The sequence below is a fragment of the Miscanthus floridulus genome, chromosome 19, assembly GCF_019320115.1.
Source record: "Miscanthus floridulus cultivar M001 chromosome 19, ASM1932011v1, whole genome shotgun sequence".
In the NCBI taxonomy this organism is placed as follows: Eukaryota; Viridiplantae; Streptophyta; class Magnoliopsida; order Poales; family Poaceae; genus Miscanthus; species Miscanthus floridulus.
In genome coordinates this window covers 8,699,287-8,722,210 of record NC_089598.1, presented here as the reverse complement: position 1 = coordinate 8,722,210, position 22,924 = coordinate 8,699,287, and the positions used below count along the sequence as shown (strand labels likewise).

Here is a 22,924-nt window from a genome sequence, read left to right as displayed (position 1 = left end):
GCGTTGTGCAGAATGGGACGCATGAGAGAGGCGGAGTGGGATGAGCGTTGGGAGTTTTTTTTTGAGAGAGAGAGAGAGCGTCCGGACGGACGAACACGGGATGGACACCCACGGTGGAAGGATTATTATTTGTGTTGTGTCAAAGAAAATGAGTGATTACTATGGAAGTGTTCCTGCATTTCTAGTTAGTTAGATTATACATAAGAGCACCGTACTAGAGAAATTAATCTCAGCAAGATGTTACAAGACCATGCTACAAGGCTCGGTTGTGGGCAGAGGATGACCTCCTCGATGCCTCTTATGCAGAAACGGCTTGAGAGAGCCCAGCCGCAGTCCATCTTCGTCGGAGGCACCAGTGATGATGCAACCATTCAAGCGGGCGCCACAAGCGCCCCAACCATCGTAGGCTACGCCCGCGGCTCATTCACGGGCTTCGTGTCCACTGCTGGGACGCAAATGCTGGGGCCAGCCGAGTTGCACGTGATTACGCACGGCGCATGCCAGCCCATCTGCGGCTCGGGCCACATTCCAATGCCCGCAATCGTATCTCCGGTCTGGACACTGGCGGCTGACACGAGGTCTTGTCGCGGGTGGCGTTAAGCGGTAGCGATAGGGCACGTCCTGCACGTCCGGTGGACCGTCGATCCTCTACCCGCCTTCCGGCCACCCTAGACGGGAAGTGCCTCAACTGCCTCTCTTCCTCGCACCAGATGGTGGCCTACTGGCTGTCGCAGTGCTGCCTATGCTGTAGCGGGCCGGGTTCCGACACCTTTTCGTGCGACTGCAATTGGCCACGGGTGGTGGCTACTAGTAGAATCAGTGCTTCTGACAAAGGCGGCCTGCCACGACAACTTGCCTGACCTCAGCCACCAGCCCACGATGGGTCGCCGGTCTCGGGCAGAGCTATACCTATGCCGGTTGTCGTTGCACATATCGGCGGAGGGCGACGACGCCAATGTAGGAGACGGCCTTAGGCGGCTGAGGGACAGCACCTTGGTAGCGCCGACCGGCTCTTCCGGCGATGCTGCAGTTGCTCCGGTCCATCGACGCTCCTTCCCTTTTTTTGCGAGTTGGCTAAAGACCACGCCTTCCCGAGCTTGACCCATTGACATTGGCACCTTGGCCTCATGACACGCTCGCTGGAAGCGACGCCACGGAGGACCCGGTGCTAGAGAAGCTCTCAGCCTCAATTGCCGCCAGCCAGATCGTCGTGTGTGCCCTCCACTGGGGCGTGCGGCTATTGCTCCGGTGGCCGCCCAGCTGGAGCATGAGGCCCCGGCGGTGGTCACCTGCGTCTGCCCCTGTGGCTTTCTCGGAAGGCAGCAGACACTGTCCGACCATGCCGATTTGGTGCTGCGGACACCACCCTCGTGCCCCCACTAAGTGGGCAGCGTACTCGCCCCTGGTGTCGCATGAGCAGGGGCTGATACGGGTCAAGCCAATGCAGCTAATTTGGCTCCACACCCACTAAATAAAATCGGAGTGAAGATGCCCGTGGAAAACAAACAAACAGAGGCACGGATCAAATCAAATGAGTGCCACGAATTCTGTAAATCGTTACAATGCAAAGGATTCAGTCAGTCGGTAGCATGTCCACTACTATGCATTTATATACTTTATATATCTAGAAAGACCTGCAAACCAAATGACAATAGAGCAACATCAGTGCTCAAATGTTCAATGCAGAAAGAACTAGGACTGTGGCTAGGCCCACCATTTGCACTCGACGACAGTACAATCAACTTGTTTGAACAAAATACCATGGCATGCCAAGTCAAGAAAATATTACAGCCAATGTTTTTAGCTAAGAGATCATATAAAGAAAGTAATTGAAATTTGATAGCGATTTGCCAAAACACCAGGCAAACCAAAGCTGGTCACAGCCCAACATCATAAACCAAACTAGGATAGTTCTACAAGGCATCGAGCAAGAGCAAGCATCGAGCCGAGCGGCGACATTAATTTATTTATTTCTTCTCTGACGAAGCTCGAGAGAAGCAAACTCTAATTGGCATGCATGCAGCAGCGATCGACGGGGTCCGAAGCAGGGTTTACAATTTCAGCGAAATATCGCCGAAATTTCCGAAATATCGCCTTTTTCGCTGAGGTCCAAAATTTTTTTATATCGGTTAAAATTTTTCGGTTAAATTCATCTTTCACTCTAAAATTACACCAAACCACACTAAAATGATCCTCCATATCATCTAGTCTTATCAAAGCCCTAAATTTCGTCAAATTTATTTAATTTTCTCACTCACACATTTGACGGAACTAGTATATGCAGCTCGCCCACCGTCAGGCCACTGTATTACCGCAACTCTACTTCTATGATATATTGTGTTATTTCGTCGATATTATATAAATTTATGATGGATGATGGATTATAGAGTTTTTCTAGTGAAATGATGCTAAATTTGTTTAAAACTCAATTTAAATTTATTTAAATTTGAACCGATATTTCCGATATTTCCGAAATTTCGTATTTATCGCTGGGACCAAAATTTTTTTCTTACCGGTATTGTAAACCCTGGTCCGAAGCCGTCAGAAGACCTCACCCAGGAATGCTGCAGCCGGCGCCGGCGTGCAGCGGCGCTCGCAGAAGTTTGTGAGCATGTCCGCACAGCAGTAGGTGCGGACGGGGCCGGGGCCACCACCCTGCAGCTTCTGGATGCCATCGGCGGCGGCGGCGGTGAGCGTGTAGCTGACGCACTTCTTGCACTCCGGGTGGCACCCGTGCACCGAAATGTCATTGCACTGGCACTCCGGCGGGTGCTTCCTGTTGCAAAAACCGTAGTCGTCGCAGCACGGCCATGAGCTCGCACTGGCGTCCTCGGTCCATGCTGTGCCCACGCAAGCATCCATCCCAACAAGTGAAGTGATGTATTATCGTATCCAGATGAAAATAAACGGCAAAAGAATCGATTCTCGTCATCACCTTCGCCGAGTGGAGAACCCCCCGCTCTGCAAGGCGATCTGCATGACGGACGGCTTCACCTCCTTGTCGGAGTCGAAGAGGTACGAGATGTTCTGCGAATGCAGGATGTCAACAACGTCCATCGGAGGCGTTCAACGATAGGTCCAAGTCCACGAGCGCACATGGTGGCGCTTCCAAGTCAGAGCTGGAGGTGGAGTGGGCCTCTCAGCCCAGCTCGCGAGCCTGCAGCTCGGGTCAGCCAAATTTGAGTGCTTCCCATATAGGGCCCACCCGCGCCGCTGCCTCCTGTCCCGTGCCTGCCCACCCATGTCACGCCGGTTGTGCCCGCCCGCAGCCATATAGGGCCCACCCACGCCAGTGGGGATTGCCTCCGCCTACGCCTGTTTGCCGCGCAGTGAGACCGATGCAATACCCGAAATAGTTTTAAAACATTTAGATATAACAATCGTAAAGTATGTTTGAAAATAAATAAAATATTTGAAACATGTGTATGAAATCCTTACACTTAAACTATTATAAATATACGCAACGCTCTTCTCTGCGACTAAAATATTTATAAGAGCATCGCTCGCCCTCGCTTCCCTTCGTGCGAAACACAGACCGAGCCTGGTCTTCCGCCCCTTGCTCGCGCGCGTGCTCGCCGCCCGCTCCACGGACGGACCCGACCTGGTCCCCGCTCCCCGATGCGCGCCTCGCCGCCGCCGTCTCCGCGCTCAGAGACACCGCGGACGCCGTGCTCGGCTCCATGTCCCTCGCGGGGGCTGCGCCCACGGGCATCGGCGTCTCTCCAGCCTCGCGGTGCCTTCAGTTACTCGTAGATTTCGTTCATATGCCGCCAGATTTCGGTTCCGTCTTGCGAGATTCCCTTTCTATGTCGCAGCGTTTGCTCTCGAGCCTAGGGTTTCCTGTAATGCTGGCACTCGTCTTCTTGGGCGTGCATACGTCTTCTTGGGTGCCGAATTATCGGTCAGTCATTGCTTTTGCTTCTCGAGATTTGTCATTTATTCCCCTGCTTTCTCCCCTGTGCAGAATAAGATGAGCGCGGTGGTGCACGCCACCAGTTCCCAGCAAGGTGGGCGCCAAAACCTGGACAGGTGCTGGAGAAGCTGGAGGGCGTCCTGCAATCCACTGCTGGGAACCAGGGCTCCGGAGGGATTCAGAGCTGCATCCGAGATGCGCTCAGATATAATGGTTGCCAGCCCACAGAACATGTTAGTAATCCATCCAGTCCTTCAGATTCAACATAACCTGTGCATGCCGACCTCGCGTAATGGTACCTTTTCACTTCACCCTAACAAAAGCTTCTATTTTGTTTTCTGGATCTACCAGGGGAACTTAGCTGACGGCCAAGGAGCAGGAAGAGAGGACCCTGTTGGAGCTGTACATTCTGAAGAGAATAGTGGTGCCTTGGTTCAGTTAGAAGATGGAACAGCTGCATCTTTGGAAGCCAACAAGGCGATATGCCATAAAGCTATCTTTGACATTCTAATCTCCGAGAAGTTTGCCATGCTGTGTGATCTGCTAGCTGCAACATTCGATGTCAATAAGCCTGATGACCTGATTGGTTTGCAAATAATTGATGCCAAGATGAGAAATGGGGATTATGCACAGAACCCTGCGCTGCTTGACCATGATATCAAACAGGTACGAAGTACCTATTTGTTTGTTTGCCTCCTTCCTTTTTTTTTCCTGTGCTGTTTTCTCTGATATAGAAAAAGATGTAGCTGTGGTTCTACTTGAGAGCCTATGGTGTCAGTTCTAGACTGCGGTGAATGCCGGCGGCGAGGACTCAGCGAACGAACGGTGAGCTCGAACGCGATGAACACCTGTGAACGCACGAGAGACATTGGACACTGAATATTTGTGCTGCCTGAAAAAACAGCTTTTCTGGGTGTTCTTCTTTGCTATTTATTGAGTGAAAACAACGATGCAAAGCATAACAGCCACGGCGCACACGACGCGGAACTTGCGCGTCCATCCCCACGCACCGCGAACGTCGCCCATGGCTGCATGCCAGTGTTCATGGCGAGCTATTCTCGGCCACCACTTCCTATCCGCACGGCAACCACAAGTCGGTGCTCGTGCGTGTGCTGAAACTGAAAGGAAACATGCAAGTGCTAAATATAGATGCTAGGCTTATCTAACAAATCTCCTCCTAAGCCTAGTGTCGATGTTGCACACTTCGAACTCCGATGCGAGAGCGCAACTCACAGAAGCGTTTCCGCGTCAGAGCCTTGGTTGCGATGTCCGCCAGCTGCTCCTCTGTCCCGATGAACTCGATCTTCACCCTGCCATCCTCGACGCACTCTCGAATAAAATGGTACCTGACATCGATGTGTTTGCTGCGGTCGTGGAAGACAGGGTTGCGACTGAGGGCGATGGCGGACTGGTTGTCGATCTTCAAGTTGGCGGCGTCGGTCTTCTCGCCTCTGAGCTCTGCAATCAGCCGCGCCAACCAAATTCCCTGGCACGCAGCAGTGGTACCGGCCATGTACTCGGCCTCACATGATGAGAGGGCCACCACTTTTTGCTTCTGGGATTGCCAGGTGATCAGATTGTTGCCGAGGAAGAAGAGTACGCCGGTGGTGCTCCTCCGAGTGTCCACGTCCCCTGCTAAGTCGCTGTTGCTGTAACCGATCAGCAGGGACTGCTCCTTCTTCCTCCTCTGGTAGTGACAGCCATGATCAAGGGTCCCAGAGATGTATCTGAGGATCCTCTTGACAGCTGCTAAGTGCTCAGTGGTCGGATTCTCCATGAATCGGCTCACAAACCCCACTGAGTATGCCAAGTCCGGCCTCGAATTCACGAGGTAACGCAGGGATCCCACAATGCTTCTGTAACGAGTTGAATCAACAGCAGGGGATGTGCTTTGCTTACTGAGTTTCAGGCGTGGCTCCATGGGAGTGCAGGTAGGCTTGCACCCGGTGAGGCCCGCCGTTTCCAGAATCTTGGCCGCGTACGCGCTCTGGCACATAGTGATGCCTTCCGCCGTCTGTGTCACCTCTAGGCCGAGGTAGTAGCGCAGGAGTCCCAGATTGCTCATCTGGAAGGTGGACTGCATCTCTTGCTTGAAAGTGTTGATGTCGTCCTGATGGCCACCGGCGATGATGAGGTCATCGACGTAGACCCCAACCACCAGCCGCCGCGCACCAGAGCCTCGTAGGTAGATGGCATGCTCAGACATGCTCCTCTTGAAGCCGAGTGCGAGCAGGGACTCGTCCAGCTTGGAGTACCAGGCACGGGGGGCTTGGCGTAGACCGTATAGGGCTTTTACAAGGCGGAGCACCTTCTGTTCATGGCCGTGCAGGACGAACCCAGGCGGCTACGCGACGTAGACCTCCTCCTGGATCATGCCGTTGAGGAACGCGGATTTGACATCCATGTGGTGGACTGCCCATCCCTCGCAGGCGGCGTGCGCTAGGAGCAAGCGTACGGACTCCAGGCGGGCAACAGGGGCAAAAACTTCATCGAAGTCGGTGCCCTGTCATTGAACGTAGCCCTTGGCTGTGGCAAAACCGCCTAATTTAATGCCTCACAGGAGTGCTTGTCTTCCATTAGACACTAAGCACTCAGGGGAGAACACTAGATTACTCGGTTCCGTCGGACACACCCCAGGGGAGAACCCAAAAATCCACATTTTTGCCATCAGGATCACACATGAGAGAATAAAGCTTACATCATTCGTAACCATTTCTTACCTTGCTTTTAATACAACATCATAGTATAATATTTATTAATATAACAGCGGAATGCAATCATGTTATCAGAGTTATAAACAATTTAATTGAACAGTAGAATAGAAACATGTGAATAGAGTTACAGCGGAAATAACCTCTCTTAATGACATGATGAAGTATTGATATATATAGACTACGGCAACATGTTATGAAACTTTCATTTATAAAAGTATTTGGCGAGAGTTATAAATAACAACTACGATCGCAGCGTAAAGGAAATCCTCGCTGAGCCCACTAGGAGGAATCCACACACAAATGTCAGCTCAAGCCTCCACCAGTTACCTACAACAGGGGGAATACAACCCTGAGTACTCAATTGTACTCAGCAAGACTTACCCGATAGGAGAAAAGAAAAGACTCCAAGGATATGCAAAGCTATTTGGCTTGTGTGTTCATTGCATTTGCAGGAAGCATTACTAAACGCGCGTCCTTATATTCGATTTTTATTAAAAGCCGCATTGGTTCATTAACTAACCATTCTATGTAAGCACCTGTGCTACTTTCAAGCAGGTGGTAAGCAATCAGATTTCCTTTGTCCATCTTCCATCTTTCATCTTCTAGTTCTTACTACGATGCTAAACCGTAGACAAGCCGTACCGGATAGCCCAGCGATTCGCGAATCAATACCCCAGCTGGGTACCCCGAAAACACACGCCCCGCTTGTACCCTAGGCACAAACAAGACCGACCCATCACTCTCCTGTCCCGGGTGTCCAGGTCCCCGTCCAAACTGGGACTCCAAGCCCCCGCCCCTGAGTTCCGGACTCAGTGCGGCGCAAGGACCTCCTCCACCAAAATAAAACCCTAACAGTCGATCCGGAAAGAGCCGGATCCGCGACAAGAGAGCAACAAGTCTTCCAAGCGCCCATACACAAGTATGTGCTCGGGATAATAAGTCTGTGACCTGCCTAGAGTCATATGCAACGATCGGTCTTTAATCGACCAGACAGGGAGAAACGGTGTAACCAAGCTATGACCCGCCTCCGCGGCGACACAACTTCTTACACCCACCAATACCCAAACCATATACCTGTCCGGTCACCATTTTCCTTTCCACCATTTTATATATTCCAAATGATAATCATATAGTAACATATTTTCTATATCTCGCGAATGACAGGCAATCACTCGACTTCTACCGGAGTCCTGTAGCATAGCATTCTACACGATCCTGTCATACTAGTAAGACTCATAGGAATAAAGATATATATGCAAGTGGGTTTCATTCAACTCCTTGAAACTTAATGCACAAATATAATTTAAGCTGCAGAAAGGTAGGGGTTATGCACCGGGGCTTGCCTGGGAAAAATATAATCAGAAGTTAGCTTTCCATCATGGCGACATGATCTCCAAAAGCACCATTCCTCCAGCAGCTCCCGATAACTCCATGATCCACCGACGTCCCTATTATGATATGCAATGTAATGCCATGCAAAGATATAATTAATTGACTGCAATCGTGACTCGTTATAAATACGCTTTACGCCTCTCAAGTTAACGGGCTAGTTCTAACGACGACCGTACTTAGCTACGTATCCATGTTGTTGAACAAGGCATTATTTCTCAACAATTCTTTTAGTTATATAAACCAACGATGTTTCTTTATTCCATTCTTTCCATTTAATCTTTATTCGGAATGGGGCATCATTATCTATTTCGTAAACTAATTATTCTTGAGCTACAAAAATTCCAGTGAGTACCTAACATTGCTAGGAGCCTACTGTAAAAATTTTAGATTCAACACTATTAATAATTTCCCACGGAATTTCCTACAAGTTCTCCTTTTAACAATATTAATTATCTCTAATTAATTATATAGCTTCCTAAGAATATTATTAAACTATATGAACAAACTATACTAACAGGTAGATCCTAATTTTAGAGACCCAACAAAACTGGTTTCATAATTTTTGGACTCCTATACCATTTTATATCGATTTTACAAGTTATCCAGAAACTTATATTGGAAAAACATTTATAAATTGAAAAGGGGCCGGCGGCAACCCACTAGCTGGACTGGCGGCCCAGGCGGGGCGCAGCGCTCGCGGCCCAGTCGCGCGGTGGGGTGCTAGCGGCCCAGCCGCGGCAGCCACAGGCCAGCCCAGCGCGCGGCAAGGACTGGCCGGCCCAGCGATAGGCAGGCCAATGGCCCACGCGCGGCATGGCGAGCAGGCCAGCCCACAAGGCCAGGGCCAGACAGCGACGGCACCAATTTGCAGCAAGGCCCTCGTATTTTTTTCTCAATTTAACCCGCGGTATGAAAGTACTATTTACTTGAGTCTCGTAGTTAGCAAAAAGGACCCCGTATAATTCTTTTGCTTGGATATATGCCCTCCTCACCTTGCTTCTTCAACCTCAAAACAGAGCGCACGGAGCAGACCCAGGGCAGGGGCCGCGGTGCAGACAACGGCGGGGCCGTGGGGGTGGCTCTTCGGCGAGGCTGGTCGCGTGGTGGTGCAGCACGACGATGACGACGAAGGCACCAGGGAGGAGCAGCGCACACGGCGCGGGCGGGGCGAGGCGCTGCGGCTGCGGAGCTCGGCCGACGGCGAGTGCGAGCCGGAGGTGGAGCGGTCCAGCGCGGGGAGGAAGAAGGAGAGGTGACTGCGGGGGCGCGGTGCTGGCGAAACCGGACTCCCAGGCACCGGCGAACCAGGCGCGCGGGAGAGGCCGGCACCGGTGCGGACAGCCAGCGAGGCACCGAGGCTCGGTGCGGACGGAAACGTGGTGCGGGTGCGGCACCGGACCACGCAGCGGGACTAGCAGGCGCATGAGGGAGACGATGCCTGGAAACCGCAGGCCCGGCGGGGACCCGAGGGCCGCGGGCGCGCTCGCGCGTGGTTAGCAGCAGGGCACGGTGCCCACGCGCGCTGCGGTCGAGCGACGGCGAGACGGCCATGGAACAGCAGGGAGCACCGGCGCTGGAGGAGCTGCGCCGTGGAGCAGCCGAACCGGCGCGGGTCGAGCGGCTCGCGCGCTTGCCCGTAGAGGTCGGCGACGGAAGCCCGGCCACGGTGGGTGCTGCGTTCCTGGCCACGGAGATGGGGCGGTGGCGCGGGGCCGTGCAGTTGCTCGCGCGCGAGGCAGGAAGCAGGAAAGACCGTGAGATGTGTGGTAACTGGTGAGCAAAGCGAGCACGGCCTGGCTTCCTCAAGAAGTAGAAAGAGCAGAGAGTAGGAGACAGTAGCGTGTGCGACCTGCACAACGTGGCCGGAACGATGTCTGCGTACCCACAGAACGTCAAGGACACGGCACGGCAGGGACAAAAACCACGTACAAGGATGGCAGCAGCGAGGACGAGAGTGAGCCACGGACAAGACTGCGGACGAGACTGCACAGCACCGGCACTGCATGGGCCACCTCGCGTCCTTGCCACAGCTGCCGGCACAGGAACGCGTAGGGCCGGGCGACGATGGGTGCAGACAAGGCGTGCTGGTGCTGTAAACGTGCGCTGGCCGCCGGTGCTCGATGCATCGAGAGGAAAACAATCGATCAGCACTTCAAGCCAAACACCAGGGAGAAGAGAAAAAAAAACATTTTACACGCCGCTGCAACGATAGAAAACACCAGTATCCACCATAAAGAATCTAACGTGCTCAGCTATATATTTCTACCGTTGATATTTGATAGATTACTTGTGAGAATATAATTAAAACTTCAGTTGTCGGGATCCTGTGTTGTCCGATAAATAAAGGTTCAACAACCAAACAAGGGGGGGACAGAAATGACACGAGCAGACAGGACAGGCAGACGCGTGAGAGAGAGCGAGATCAACTTGTACAGAGGACAGACTTCCACCAAAACTCTCATCACCGTTCATACATATAAAAGTAGACCCATGAGTATATATATATATATATATATATATATATATATATATATTGATTACGGACTTTTATTCTATTATAACAGTTGCTCGTCATGCCAAATCTTAAAGATCAAATCGTTCGATAGCATCGTTATCGGACAGTCCTGAATATCCTTACGTACGGCGTAATTTAACTTGAGCATGTATTTGAGTCCACGAAACTAAGTCATACAGGATTCGCTTATCGCTTCACGTATGTTTTAAATAATAAAAAAAATTCAAGAAACTCGTTCAAAAGTTTTACTTAGGCCTAAATCGCGGCGCTAAATAAGATCGTAACACCGGGGTGTTACATTGGCCACAAGTCGCGCCTTGTGCTTGGTGACGATGCCCGCCGCGTCCTTCTTAGTCTTGCAGACCCACTTGAGGCCTATTGGCTTGATGCGCGGCGGCGGCTCGACGAGCTCCCATGTACCGCTCGCCTCGATGGATGTCATCTCGTCCAGCATCGCGTGCCTCCAGCACTCGTGACGCAGCGCCTCTTCCAGTGTAGTCGGCTCGACGTCGCTCGCGAGTAGGAGACGCTCCTCCAGGTCCCGTGCGGCGAGACCAGGTATCAGTGCAGAGCCGATCACATTGTCGATGCGGCGAAACCGGAGCGGGGCATCGTTGTCGTGGTCGTTGTCGAGCTGCTCACTGAGGGAGGAGCCTAGTGGAGAGGCGAATTCGACCCCGTGTGACAGGGCCGGTCTTGACATCGCGGGCGCTGAACCCTGCGCTGGTGTTCCCGCCGTGTACTCGATCGGCGGCGGAGTTGCGGGCGATGTTGGTGAAGCAGAACATGTCGTTGTCGACGAAGTGGTGAGCGGCGTGGTGCTTGTGGTGGTGCTGACCGCGTCTGCCTCCACTGGTGCCTGGTCCTCCATGGTGAAGTCCCTCGACTCGCCGTCGTGCTCAGCGGACCATGTCCACTGAGTTGCCTCGTCGAACACCACGTCCCGGCTTATGTGCACACGCCGGGTCGTCGGATCATAGACTCTGTACGCCTTTGATCCAGGCTCGTAGCCCACGAACACCATCTTGCGACTGCGATCATCAAGCTTGCGGAGATGCGGCGTGTTTACCTTAACATGGGCGATGCACCCGAAGGTGCGAAGGTGCGACACGTCGGGGGCGTTGCCGGTCCAGAGCTGGTACGGTGTCTTCCCTTGGATGCTCTTGGAAGAGGAACGGTTGAGGAGGTACACAGCGGTGATGACCGCCTCTCCCCAGAACACCCCAGGTAGCCCCTTCGCCTTCAGCATGCTCCGGGCGGTGCCGACGACCGACTGGTTACGGCGCTCGACGACGCCATTCTGTTGAGGTGTGTACGGCGCCGTGAGCTCATGCCAGACGCCGAGGTGAGCACAGTACTCGGTGAAGTCGGTGGCGGCGAATTCGCCACCCCGGTCCGTCCGAAGCGCCAGAAGCTTCTTGCCGGTCTTCCTCTCCGCCGCCGCCTGGACGCGCTTGATGGCTTCTGCAGCAGCGTCCTTGGTGGGAAGGAGACACACCCACATGTAGCGGGAGTAGTCGTCGACGAGGAGAAGGAAGTAGCGGTTGCCGCTTGGTGTGGCCGGCGTGATTGGCCCACATATGTCGCCGTGCAGCAGCTGCAGTGCCTCGGTGGAACGCCGCTGGGCCTGCTGAGGGAACGGGGCGCGCCGGTGCTTGCCGGCGAGACAGGCCTCGCACACTTGGTCCACCTGGGTGAGCTGAGGCAGACCGCGGACAAGCTCCTCCCTCGCCATCTTGCGGAGGGCGGCGAAGTGGAGATGCCCGAAGCGTGAGTGCCACCGCCAGGCTTCGTCGTCGGTGCGTGCTGCGAGGCAGACTGGGCGTGCCAGCGTGACGTCGAGCACGTACAATCGTCCGGCCCCGCGAGGACCCTTGGCCAGCAGGCACCGCTCCTCGTCACGGATGCGCATGATGCCGTCCTCCACGAGCACTTGGAATCCGCCCTCATCCAGCTGCCCGACGGAGATGATGTTGGCGGTGAGTTGCGGCAGGTAGTAGACACCGGTGAAGGCCATCGAGGAGTTCGAGGCCATCGAGGAGTTCGCCCTGCGTCTCACCAACATCACGCAGCGGATGGCAGCCCTCGGTGATCCGGAGCCAGACCATCGCATGGTGGCCAAGTACCTGCGCGTCGCTCGTCCACGGTACAAGCAACTAGTAATCTCAATTGAGACACTCCTTGACTTTTCACAGTTGTCAATCGAAGAAGTCCCTAGGAGGCTCAAGGCGGCCGACGACGTCGAGCCATCGCCGCCGCAGAACGCGAGCGGCAAGCTGCTTCTTACAGAGGAGCAGTGGATCGAAAAGTACAAGAAGAAGGGGCCAGAGTTCTCCCGCGGTGGCTCCAGCTCCGGTGGTCGCGGCAGAGGCCGGGGCAGAGGACGGGGGCGTGGCTCCGGCGAGCCTCGTCCGCCGCCGGACTCTCCCTGTTCGCGCTGTGGCAAGAAAGGCCACTGGGCTAGCGACTGTCGCAACAAGAAGAAGGAGGAGCCGGCCCATCAGGCCCACTTGGCCCAGGAGGAGGAGGAACACACCCTGATGCTCGCCTTTGACACGGCCCAGGAGGAGGCTATTCCCCTCTCACCACCGGCTCGTCCACCAGTGCAGATCACGTCGGTGCACTCTGCTCCACCGCTGCCGCCCGCTGAACTCCACCTCATCGAGCGGAAGGTCGTCCCCAACCTTGATGACGAGGTGGACCGGGATCCGAAGCGATGGATCCTGGACACCGGAGCGTCAAATCACATGACGGGATCGCGCGCCGCCTTCTCCGATCTCGACACCGCCATCACGGGCTCGGTGCGATTCGGGGACGGTTCCGTAGCGCGGATCGAGGGCAGCGGGACAGTTCTGTTCTCCCTCAAGAATGGGGAACATCGCTCCTTCACCGGTGCCTACTACCTGCTGCAACTCACCGCCAACATCATCTCCGTCGGGCAGCTGGATGAGGGCAGATTCTAGGTGCTCGTGGAGGACGGCGTCATGCGCATCCGTGACGAGGAGCGGCGCCTGCTGGCCAAGGTTCCTCGCAGGGCCGGACGATTGTACGTGCTCGATGTCACGCTGGCACACCCAGTCTGCCTCGCAGCACGCACCGACGACGAAGCCTGGCGGTGGCACTCGCGCTTCGGGCATCTCCACTTCGCCGCCCTCCGCAAGATGGTGAGGGAGGAGCTCATCCGCGGTCTGCCTCAGCTCACCCAGGTGGACCAAGTGTGCGAGGCCTATCTCGCCGGCAAGCACCGGCGCGCCCCGTTCCCTCAGCAGGCCCAGTGGCGTTCCACCGAGGCGCTCCAGCTGCTGCACGGCGACATATGTGGGCCAATCACGCCGGCCACACCAAGCGGCAACCGCTACTTCCTTCTCCTCGTCGATGACTACTCCCGCTACATGTGGGTGTGTCTCCTTCCCACCAAGGACACTGCTGCAGAAGCCATCAAGCGCGTCCAGGCGGCGGCGGAGAGGAAGACCGGCAAGAAGCTTCTGGCGCTTCAGACGGACCGGGGTGGCGAATTCGCCACCACCGACTTCACCGAGTACTGCGCTCACCTCAGCGTCCGGCATGAGCTCACGGCGCCGTACACACCTCAACAGAATGGCGTCGTCGAGCGCCGTAACCAGTCGGTCGTCGGCACCGCCCGGAGCATGCTGAAGGCAAAGGGGCTACCTGGGGTGTTCTGGGGAGAGGCGGTCATCACCGCTGTGTACCTCCTCAACCGTTCCTCTTCCAAGAGCATCCAAGGGAAGACACCGTACCAGCTCTAGACCGGCAGCGCCCCCAACGTGTCGCACCTTCGCACCTTCGGGTGCATCGCCCATGTCAAGGTAAACACGCTGCATCTCCGCAAGCTTGATGATCGCAGTCGCAAGATGGTGTTCGTGGGCTACGAGCCTAGATCAAAGGCGTACAGAGTCTATGATCCGACGACCCGGCGTGTGCACATAAGCCGGGACGTGGTGTTCGACGAGGCAACTCAGTGGACATGGTCCGCTGAGCACGACGGCGAGTCGAGGGACTTCACCATGGAGGACCAGGCACCAGTGGAGGCAGACGCGGTCAGCACCACCACAAGCACCATGCCGCTCACCACTTCGTCGACAACGACACATTCTGCTTCACCAACATCGCCCGCAACTCCGCCGCCGATCGAGTACACGGCGGGAACACCAGCGCAGGGTTCAGCGCCCGCGACGTCGAGACCGGCCCCGTCACACGGGGTCAAATTTGCCTCTCCACCAGTCTCCTCCCTCAGTGAGCAGCTCGACAACGACCACGACAACGACGCCCCGCTCCGGTTTCGCCACATCGACAACGTGATCGGCTCTGCACCGATACCCGGTCTCACCGCACGGGACCTGGAGGAGCGTCTCCTACTCGCGAGCGACGTCGAGCCAACTACACTGGAAGAGGCGCTGCGTCACGAGTGCTGGAGGCACGCGATGCTGGACGAGTTGACATACATCGAGGCGAGCGGTACATGGGAGCTCGTCGAGCCGCCGCCGCGCATCAAGCCAATAGGCCTCAAGTGGGTCTACAAGACTAAGAAGGACGCGGCGGGCATGTCACCAAGCACAAGGCGCGACTTGTGGCCAAGGGCTACGTTCAACGACAGGGCATCGACTTCGACGAAGTTTTTGCCCCTGTTGCCCGCCTAGAGTCCGTACGCTTGCTCCTAGCGCACGCCGCCTACGAGGGATGGGCAGTCCACCACATGGATGTCAAATCCGCGTTCCTCAACAGCGTGATCCAGGAGGAGGTCTACGTCGTGCAGCCGCCTGGGTTCGTCCTGCACGGCCATGAACAGAAGGTGCTCCACCTTGTAAAAGCCCTGTACGGTCTACGCCAAGCCCCCCGTGCCTGGTACTCCAAGCTGGACGAGTCCCTGCTCACACTCGGCTTCAAGAGGAGCATGTCCGAGCATGCCGTCTACCTACGAGGCTCTGGTGCGCGGCGGCTGGTGGTTGGGGTCTACGTCGATGACCTCATCATCGCCGGTGGCCATCAGGACGACATCGACACTTTCAAGCAGGAGATGCAGTCCACCTTCCAGATGAGCGATCTGGGACTCCTGCGCTACTACCTCGGCCTAGAGGTGACACAGATGGCGGAAGGCATCACTATGTGCCAGAGCGCGTACGCGGCCAAGATTCTGGAAATGGCGGGCCTCACCGGGTGCAAGCCTACCTGCACTCCCATGGAGCCACGCCTGAAACTCAGTAAGCAAAGCACATCCCCTGCTGTTGATTCAACTCGTTACAGAAGCATTGTGGGATCCCTGCGTTACCTCGTGAATTCGAGGCTGGACTTGGCATACTCAGTGGGGTTTGTGAGCCGATTCATGGAGAATCTGACCACTGAGCACTTAGCAGCTGTCAAGAGGATCCTCAGATACATCTCTGGGACCCTTGATCATGGTTGTCACTACTAGAGGAGGAAGAAGGAGCAGTCCCTGCTGATCGGTTACAGCGACAGCGACTTAGCAGGGGACGTGGACACTCGGAGGAGCACCACCGGCATACTCTTCTTCCTCGGCAACAATCTGATCACCTGGCAATCCCAGAAGCAAAAAGTGGTGGCCCTCTCATCATGTGAGGCCGAGTACATGGCCGGTACCACTGCTGCGTGCCAGGGAATTTGGTTGGCGCGGCTGATTGCAGAGCTCAGAGGCGAGAAGACCGACGCCGCCAACTTGAAGATCGACAACCAGTCCGCCATCGCCCTCAGTCGCAACCCTGTCTTCCACGACCGCAGCAAACACATCGACGTCAGGTACCATTTTATTCGAGAGTGCGTCGAGGATGGCAGGGTGAAGATCGAGTTCATCGGGACAGAGGAGCAGCTGGCGGACATCGCAACCAAGGCTCTGATGCGGGAACGCTTCTGTGAGTTGCGCTCTCGCATCGGAGTTCGAAGTGTGCAACATCGACACTAGGCTTAGGAGGAGATTTGTTAGATAAGCCTAGCATCTATATTTAGCACTTGCATGTTTCCTTTCAGTTTCAGCACACGCACGAGCACCGACTTGTGGTTGCTGTGCGGATAGGAAGTGGTGGCCGAGAATAGCTCGCCATGAACACTGGCATGCAGCCATGGGCGATGTTCGCGGTGCGTGGGGATGGACGCGCAAGTTCCGCGTCGTGTGCGCCGTGGCTGTTATGCTTTGCATCGTTGTTTTCACTCAATAAATAGCAAAGAAGAACACCCAGAAAAGCTGTTTTTTCAGGCAGCACAAATATTCAGTGTCCAGTGTCTCGCGTGCGTTCACAGGTGTTCATCGCGTTCGAGCTCACCGTTCGTTCGCTGAGTCCTCGCCGCCGGCATTCACCGTGGTCTAGAACTGACAGCGCCCACAAAGCCCTAAGGGAGTTGACTCCCCCTTGCGATTCTGGCCATTCTACGATACCCAAACAAACTGGGACATCTGGATCGGATGGAATTTGCAAGGATTGTGGCGGAAAGGCAGACAGCGAAGGAAGAATTATCTGTGATGGATGTGAAGCTGCATACCATGTTTCATGTCTCAAGCTTGCCATTGATGAAGAGGCCCCAGCAAAATGGTACTGTCCTAGCTGTGTTGGATTAGACGGACCTTCAAAGAATAACAACAATGGCAGATCACATGAAGGCTGCGATGTATGCGAGTGGCTCGTGGTGGAGAAGCCAGAAGAACCCGCTGAAGATGTTATCCAACCTGAATTGGCCATCAAAACGCAGGAGAGCTCAGTGTCAAGCATGGATGAAGACAGTGAACCGGACCTCTCAACAACTGCTCTAGCAAACCTGTGCAAGCATTGTGGCACATGTGAAGATTAGAACAGGAAGTTCTTGGTATGCGGCCACCCTTACTGTGCTTACAAGTTCTATCATGTCCTGTGCATGAAAGAAAGCCAGATTGCAAGTGAGAAGCAGAAGAATCTAGCATGCTGGTACTGCCCGTCTTGCCTGTGCAGACGCTGCTTCAGAAACAAGGATGATGAAGAAATAGTATTGTGTGATGGCTGTGATGATGCTTATCACATTTACTGCACGACTCCGCCTCTCGAATGTATCCCGAGAGGTAACTGGTACTGCATGTTGTGTAATGCACGGAGGTCAGCACGTGGGATGGAGAGGTATGAGAAGTCGATCCTGCAGAAGGCCAAGCGTGTTCCTGATGCCAAAAGGCCAAAGGTGCATGCAGCTGCTGCTCCAGAAAAATAAGTAGCAGCGGTGTGGATGAGGTTTAACAGGCTTACTAGGGTAAAAGAAAGGAAATGATTCTTTGGTCCCTCTGAAGGCGGTATACATTACTCTTGACAGCTTGAATAATCGGAGGATGGGTTGTGTACACATGGGGAAATGTCCTGTTGGCTGGGGAAGACGAGATGGTGGCATCCGTGTGGATGCGCACTTTGGTCTCTGCGGATGAACTGCTGATGTTGATTTCCTGTCCTGTTATTTTCTTCCTGGAATTCTTGTGACTATTTCGAGTAAGTTGTTGTGCTGTTATGTTGTGTCTGCCCTTTACCTGATGGTAAGTGGTAACACTGACACCCACCCATGTTGACATCGCTTATCGATGATATGTACATAGGGATGAAAACGGTACGGATATTTTCCGACCGTATTCGAAACCGAATCCGTTTAGAGGGGTTGAGATATGTCCGTATCCGAGTCCGGATATCCAACATCCGATATCGTATCCGTATCCGAATACTCAAATCACATATTTATGATGTCGATATCCAATCGTATCCTATCCGACATAATTGACACTGTCCGTATTCGAATCCGAATCCGAACAGAAATATGAAAACAAATGTAATATCGATGATATCCGTCTGTATCCGATATGATCCGTTTTCATCCCTATATGTACATGTCTGTTACTTGTTTTGTTTTTGTTAAACAATGTGTGCTGCTCTTACATACTTTTGCATAGCCTGTCATCGATGGCTGTGAAAGTTTGTTACTGCTATTATATATATATATATATATATATATATATATATATATATATATATATATATATATATATATATATATATATATATATATATATATATATATATATCTCTGATTGAACCCTTTAGGCAGAGAACTTGTGTGATAGCTGAACAATTATACATCTTCATTTTTTTTTCAAGTGTCATATTCATGTCGTGGATTTGTTTCAATCGTGATGGCTTTGGTAGTATGGTGACCCAGAAGGCCTGAGAACCCTGGTGTCAATGCATCGTACCCTGCTTGTGCCTAAATTAGTTAGACGAGGAGATGGCGGGAGTTGTTTCCTTCGTAGTCATACTACCGTTGATGGTACCGAGACTTTGCATTGCATGGTTGCCTGAATTCGGAGAATTTGGGTGTGTGCGCACGCATGTGGGAAGGCCAACCTATATAACAATCCGAGGGGAGGCGTGTGCGACCAGCGCGGGACGTCGGTAGCGATCCGAGCTGATTTCGTTTTCAATTCCAATTTTCATTCAAACTTGCTGCCATGGAAAACGCGGCTGTGCGGAGGGAATTTGGCGGCGCTGCGTCGGACACGGAGGGAGGAAAAGCCGAGCCGAACTTGGAGCGGCACGACGCCGGCGTGTGCGTACGGCGGCGTAGCGTACTTGCGGATCTGTGTCGGACACGGAGGGAGGGAAGGCGAACTCGGAGCGGCGTGCGGCGTGTGGGTGCGGTGCAGCCAGGCCGGATCCGGTCGGCGCTCGGTCGGAGACGGCGTAGCTGAGGCGGAGAAGGTCGGCCAGGAAGGGAAGAAGGCCGCCGGTGGCGGCGTCGTTCCTTGCGGTGGTGCGGCGACCGCTCCCCGCGCGGTGGGCAGGCCCGATGGCTCGACGAGCCCGCTATGTCTGAGCTGCGCCTCCGCTGCGTTTGGCGGGGTTGCGGGTAGGCGCGGACGCAGAGGTGTCGCTGCTGGGAAGACTGATACATACAGATGCGTCTGCGGCCGCCGGTCGCGGATAAGGAGCCGTCAAAAGTTGCGAGCGGCCGCGGCCGCCACCGGTGATCACGGAGGAGCAGCCGGGGGTCGCGCGCGGCTGCGGCTGCCGCTGCCGGGACATGCGCGGAGGCGCCTGGGAGGGCAGGCAAGGGCGGCGCGGAGGTACGGCAATGGCCTGTGGCCGCGACGACGGTGCTTCCACGCCATGTGCAAGAACGGGAGGTGCGAGGCCGATACACATGTGCGGTTCTGTGTGCGTTGGTGATAAGGTAGAGAGAGAAAAAAAGAGAGAGAAAAAAGGGTATTTGGAAGGTACCGGAAGCTTTATTTAATTTAAAGACGATGGTGATCTTTTTTTATGGAGCGCTGGAGTACAACCGGGGTCAGCAAGAGGTCACTCAAGAACCGGTGGTGATGATCTTGACACACTCTTATCCATTTCAAAACAAACATAGTGCTTTTAAAAAACGTGGTGCTTCTTCGGAATTTTCAATCACTGTAGTCTAAATACTGTAGGTAAAAAAAAGGATGTGGGGACTAAATACAAAGAGAATATGGTTCATAACTAAATAAAAAGAATGTTTGAATCAATTTGGAAAAGTTTAGGGTACCCAAATAAAAATGTTTATTAGCTTTTTATTATTTTCTAAAAATGATCAAATCAACTTAAAAGTATAAAATGCATAATAATAAATTTTGTTAGGTTATACAAACTAATTTTGTTAGGTTTATACAAACTAGATCTACAGGTGATAAAGATCATGAAACAAACTTTATATGTTTTTGTAATAAGCTGCAAGCCACGTGTGTATGAGAATCGTTGACAGGTGTGCGATCTACAACTAAAATATTCATAAGAGAATCGTTGAAGGGTTTGTGAGCCTGCGATGCCGCGCTCTACGTGATTGTGTTAATTTCATAAATTTTGCTTTTTGGATTAAATGTCACTTTAACGTTGGTATTTAATTTTACAGTATTGTTTTCTTATCGTGCGATCCGTGTGCTTTTAGTAGTATAAAATGTTAACTATCCCGTAGCAACGCACGGGCACGAACCTAGTCCAGATAAAACACTTGTATCATATGTGTGAAAACATATACAACATCCAGATAAGCACACTTGCAACATATGTAAAAAAAACATATGAAACATTGAAAACAGGAGCATGCAACATATATGTACAACCATTACAACATATGCAACATCCTGATCTGCTTTTGCAATATCCGTATGAAACATTTGCAACAAACCTATGAAACATCCGAAGCACTTGAAACATGCATGCGTTTCCAACATGGGGGAGGCCCGGGCCGGTCAATTCCAGCCATTGGGGTCGGAGCCGGTGGCGAGGCCACGACAGCGCACAAGCACCATCACTAGCACCTAGCTCCAGCGGCGTGCATGAGCACCACCACCAGCCAGCGCCACCAGCACCCGGCTTGGCTCGCCCGGCGGGCGGTGCGCACCACGGGCGGAGCGAGCACCACCAGCACCAGCACCAGCGACAGGAGGGAGCACGGGAGGCTCGTGCGATGGGGGAACGGGCGGCGCGCGCGACGTGAGGTGAGGTGTGCATGGCAACAACGAGGCGGAGTAGCAGCTACGATGAGCGGACGACGTGGCGGAGGCAGTCGCTGTGCAGACAGCGGTGGAAGTGGCCGATACGTTCGGGAGTGGGGAAACAATCTGGACTACGTGCAGGAATTCGGGAGGCTGCCTAAGCCGGTCCGTAGGCCCATTAAGCAAGCGTCCGTGCTGCTGGACGCCCGGGTGTAAAGCATTTAACTTGTATGCAAGCTATACGTCCTGTTCACCCGCATCGACCCTCTAAAAACATCACAAATTAAATTGAGTTGTATTTGGGAGACTTTTGGGTGGGAAGGGGTTCCAGTTCTTTGTGGGATTTCATGGAGAAATGGCTCCGTAGGATGGGGATTCAGTGTGGCTTTGTGATTCTTTTGGTTGCAGGTCTTTTGTGGAGGACTAGGAAGTAGGAACAAGATGGCCATTGTGAGAAAATTTGCTAAACCTCCTACTGAGCCTAGTTATTTGGACCGGACCGGACCGGCGGTCGGACCGGTAAAAGACCGAACCAGAGACTACACCGGCTCGGTTCACTTAAAAGACTGTTCATGCAATCAGACCGCTAAAAACCGGTTGAACCGGACGGTTTTTTAAGGAACCGGTGAACCCGCCGGTTCTGTCTGGACCGTCCCGGTCTGGAGCTCTGGTCTCCTAGCGTGCACGCTATTGTCTCCTGCTGCCCGTGTGCATATCTGCCGCTGGGCCCAACCTGGCTGCTACTGCCGCCTGCGCCTGTGAACGTTTGGAGGACGTGTGTGGGCTGTGAACGTTTGGAGAGTGACATGTGCGTGTGTACATTGCCTGCCACGCTTCATGCACTTCTTGACTTTGGACGCCGTATTTTTAATTTCCAAAAAAATTGAGCTCTCTTAATTAAATAAATAATATATCCATCTTGATTATTTTGATGAGCTCTTCCCAATAGTACACTCTATTTCAACATTTGAGATTATTTTGATAACCGTGAGTATTTAAATTACTATTTAAGTCTTTTTGGAACCAATTAGTAAGTTCTCTATATATTATCTTTTCATGCATATTTTTTTATATATAATTGTAGCTAGATTAACTAGAAAATGGTTAAATAATTATGTTCTTTATTAGATTATTTGTATATATGATCAACTATATGTTGCTAATTATCAGTTATATTTCATTATATTACACCGGTTTGAAGTATTTGTAGGCGGTTCAATTCATCCGGTCCAAAACTATCGAACCGGCGGCTCAACCGGTTCTTAACGGTTGGACCAGTGAACCAGTGAACCGACGGTCTCACCAGTTCGATTTCCGGTCCGGTCCTAATAACTATGTGGTTCTACTTGAGAGCCTATGGTAGGTTATTTCAATGCTCAAAATTTGAAACCTGTCCCTTTTGCTTGTCTGTTTGACTACATAGATTCAAAAGGTCATATAGTTAGGAATGATTCTTCCTGTGTTCGCTGCCTGTTTCAGGTCCCTTTTTCCAGCGCATGGGTTGGCCCTTGCAAATTCTTCTAATAACCATCCAAATTCCAAACATCAGAATCATTTTCCAATGCCACTGTAGCTGGAATAGGTATGCTCAACCAAAAGGGCGTATATGTGACCTCATAGCCATATTTCTCTACTGGCTTGAGGCCAATCAGAGATCTATTGCCTCCTTTTCCAATAAAGGACATCTAATAGCTGTTTCTCGTGGGAAGGGATCCGCTGTCTTGGTCTTCATGGATCTGTGCTCTGTTCCTCGCCGCCCGTGTCATCCGCTGCCCTTGACCTCACCTTGCCAACTCCCTTGGACTTCTCTCTTGAAGTGAATCACAAGGTGATGGTAGTCATGAATGCACATAAATCGGACATGGGTTGCGTCACGCTGCCATACACAACTACTCAAT

The 22,924-nt window shown here is 53.0% G+C and overlaps 1 protein-coding gene across 1 annotated transcript; it reads left to right on the top strand.

Moving 5' to 3' along the window:
* Positions 1-3,096: 3,096 nt before the first annotated feature.
* LOC136525500 (PHD finger protein EHD3-like) lies at positions 3,097-18,254 on the top strand. The gene is made up of 5 exons (XM_066518466.1): positions 3,097-3,112; positions 3,496-3,816; positions 3,971-4,146; positions 4,265-4,579; positions 16,805-18,254. The coding sequence occupies exons 1-5, from the start codon at positions 3,097-3,099 to the stop codon at positions 17,348-17,350; spliced, it is 1,374 nt and encodes a 457-aa protein (XP_066374563.1). The 3' UTR covers positions 17,351-18,254.
* The last annotated feature ends 4,670 nt before the right edge of the window (positions 18,255-22,924 follow it).

Excerpts from the sequence above, each read along its gene's own strand:
- LOC136525500 (XM_066518466.1), top strand. Across the intron at positions 3,817-3,970 it reads TTCCCTTTCTATGTCGCAGC|ATGAGCGCGGTGGTGCACGC; the intron begins GTTTGCTCTCGA and ends GTGCAGAATAAG. Across the intron at positions 4,580-16,804 it reads TTGACCATGATATCAAACAG|GTGTTCATCGCGTTCGAGCT; the intron begins GTACGAAGTACC and ends GTGCGTTCACAG.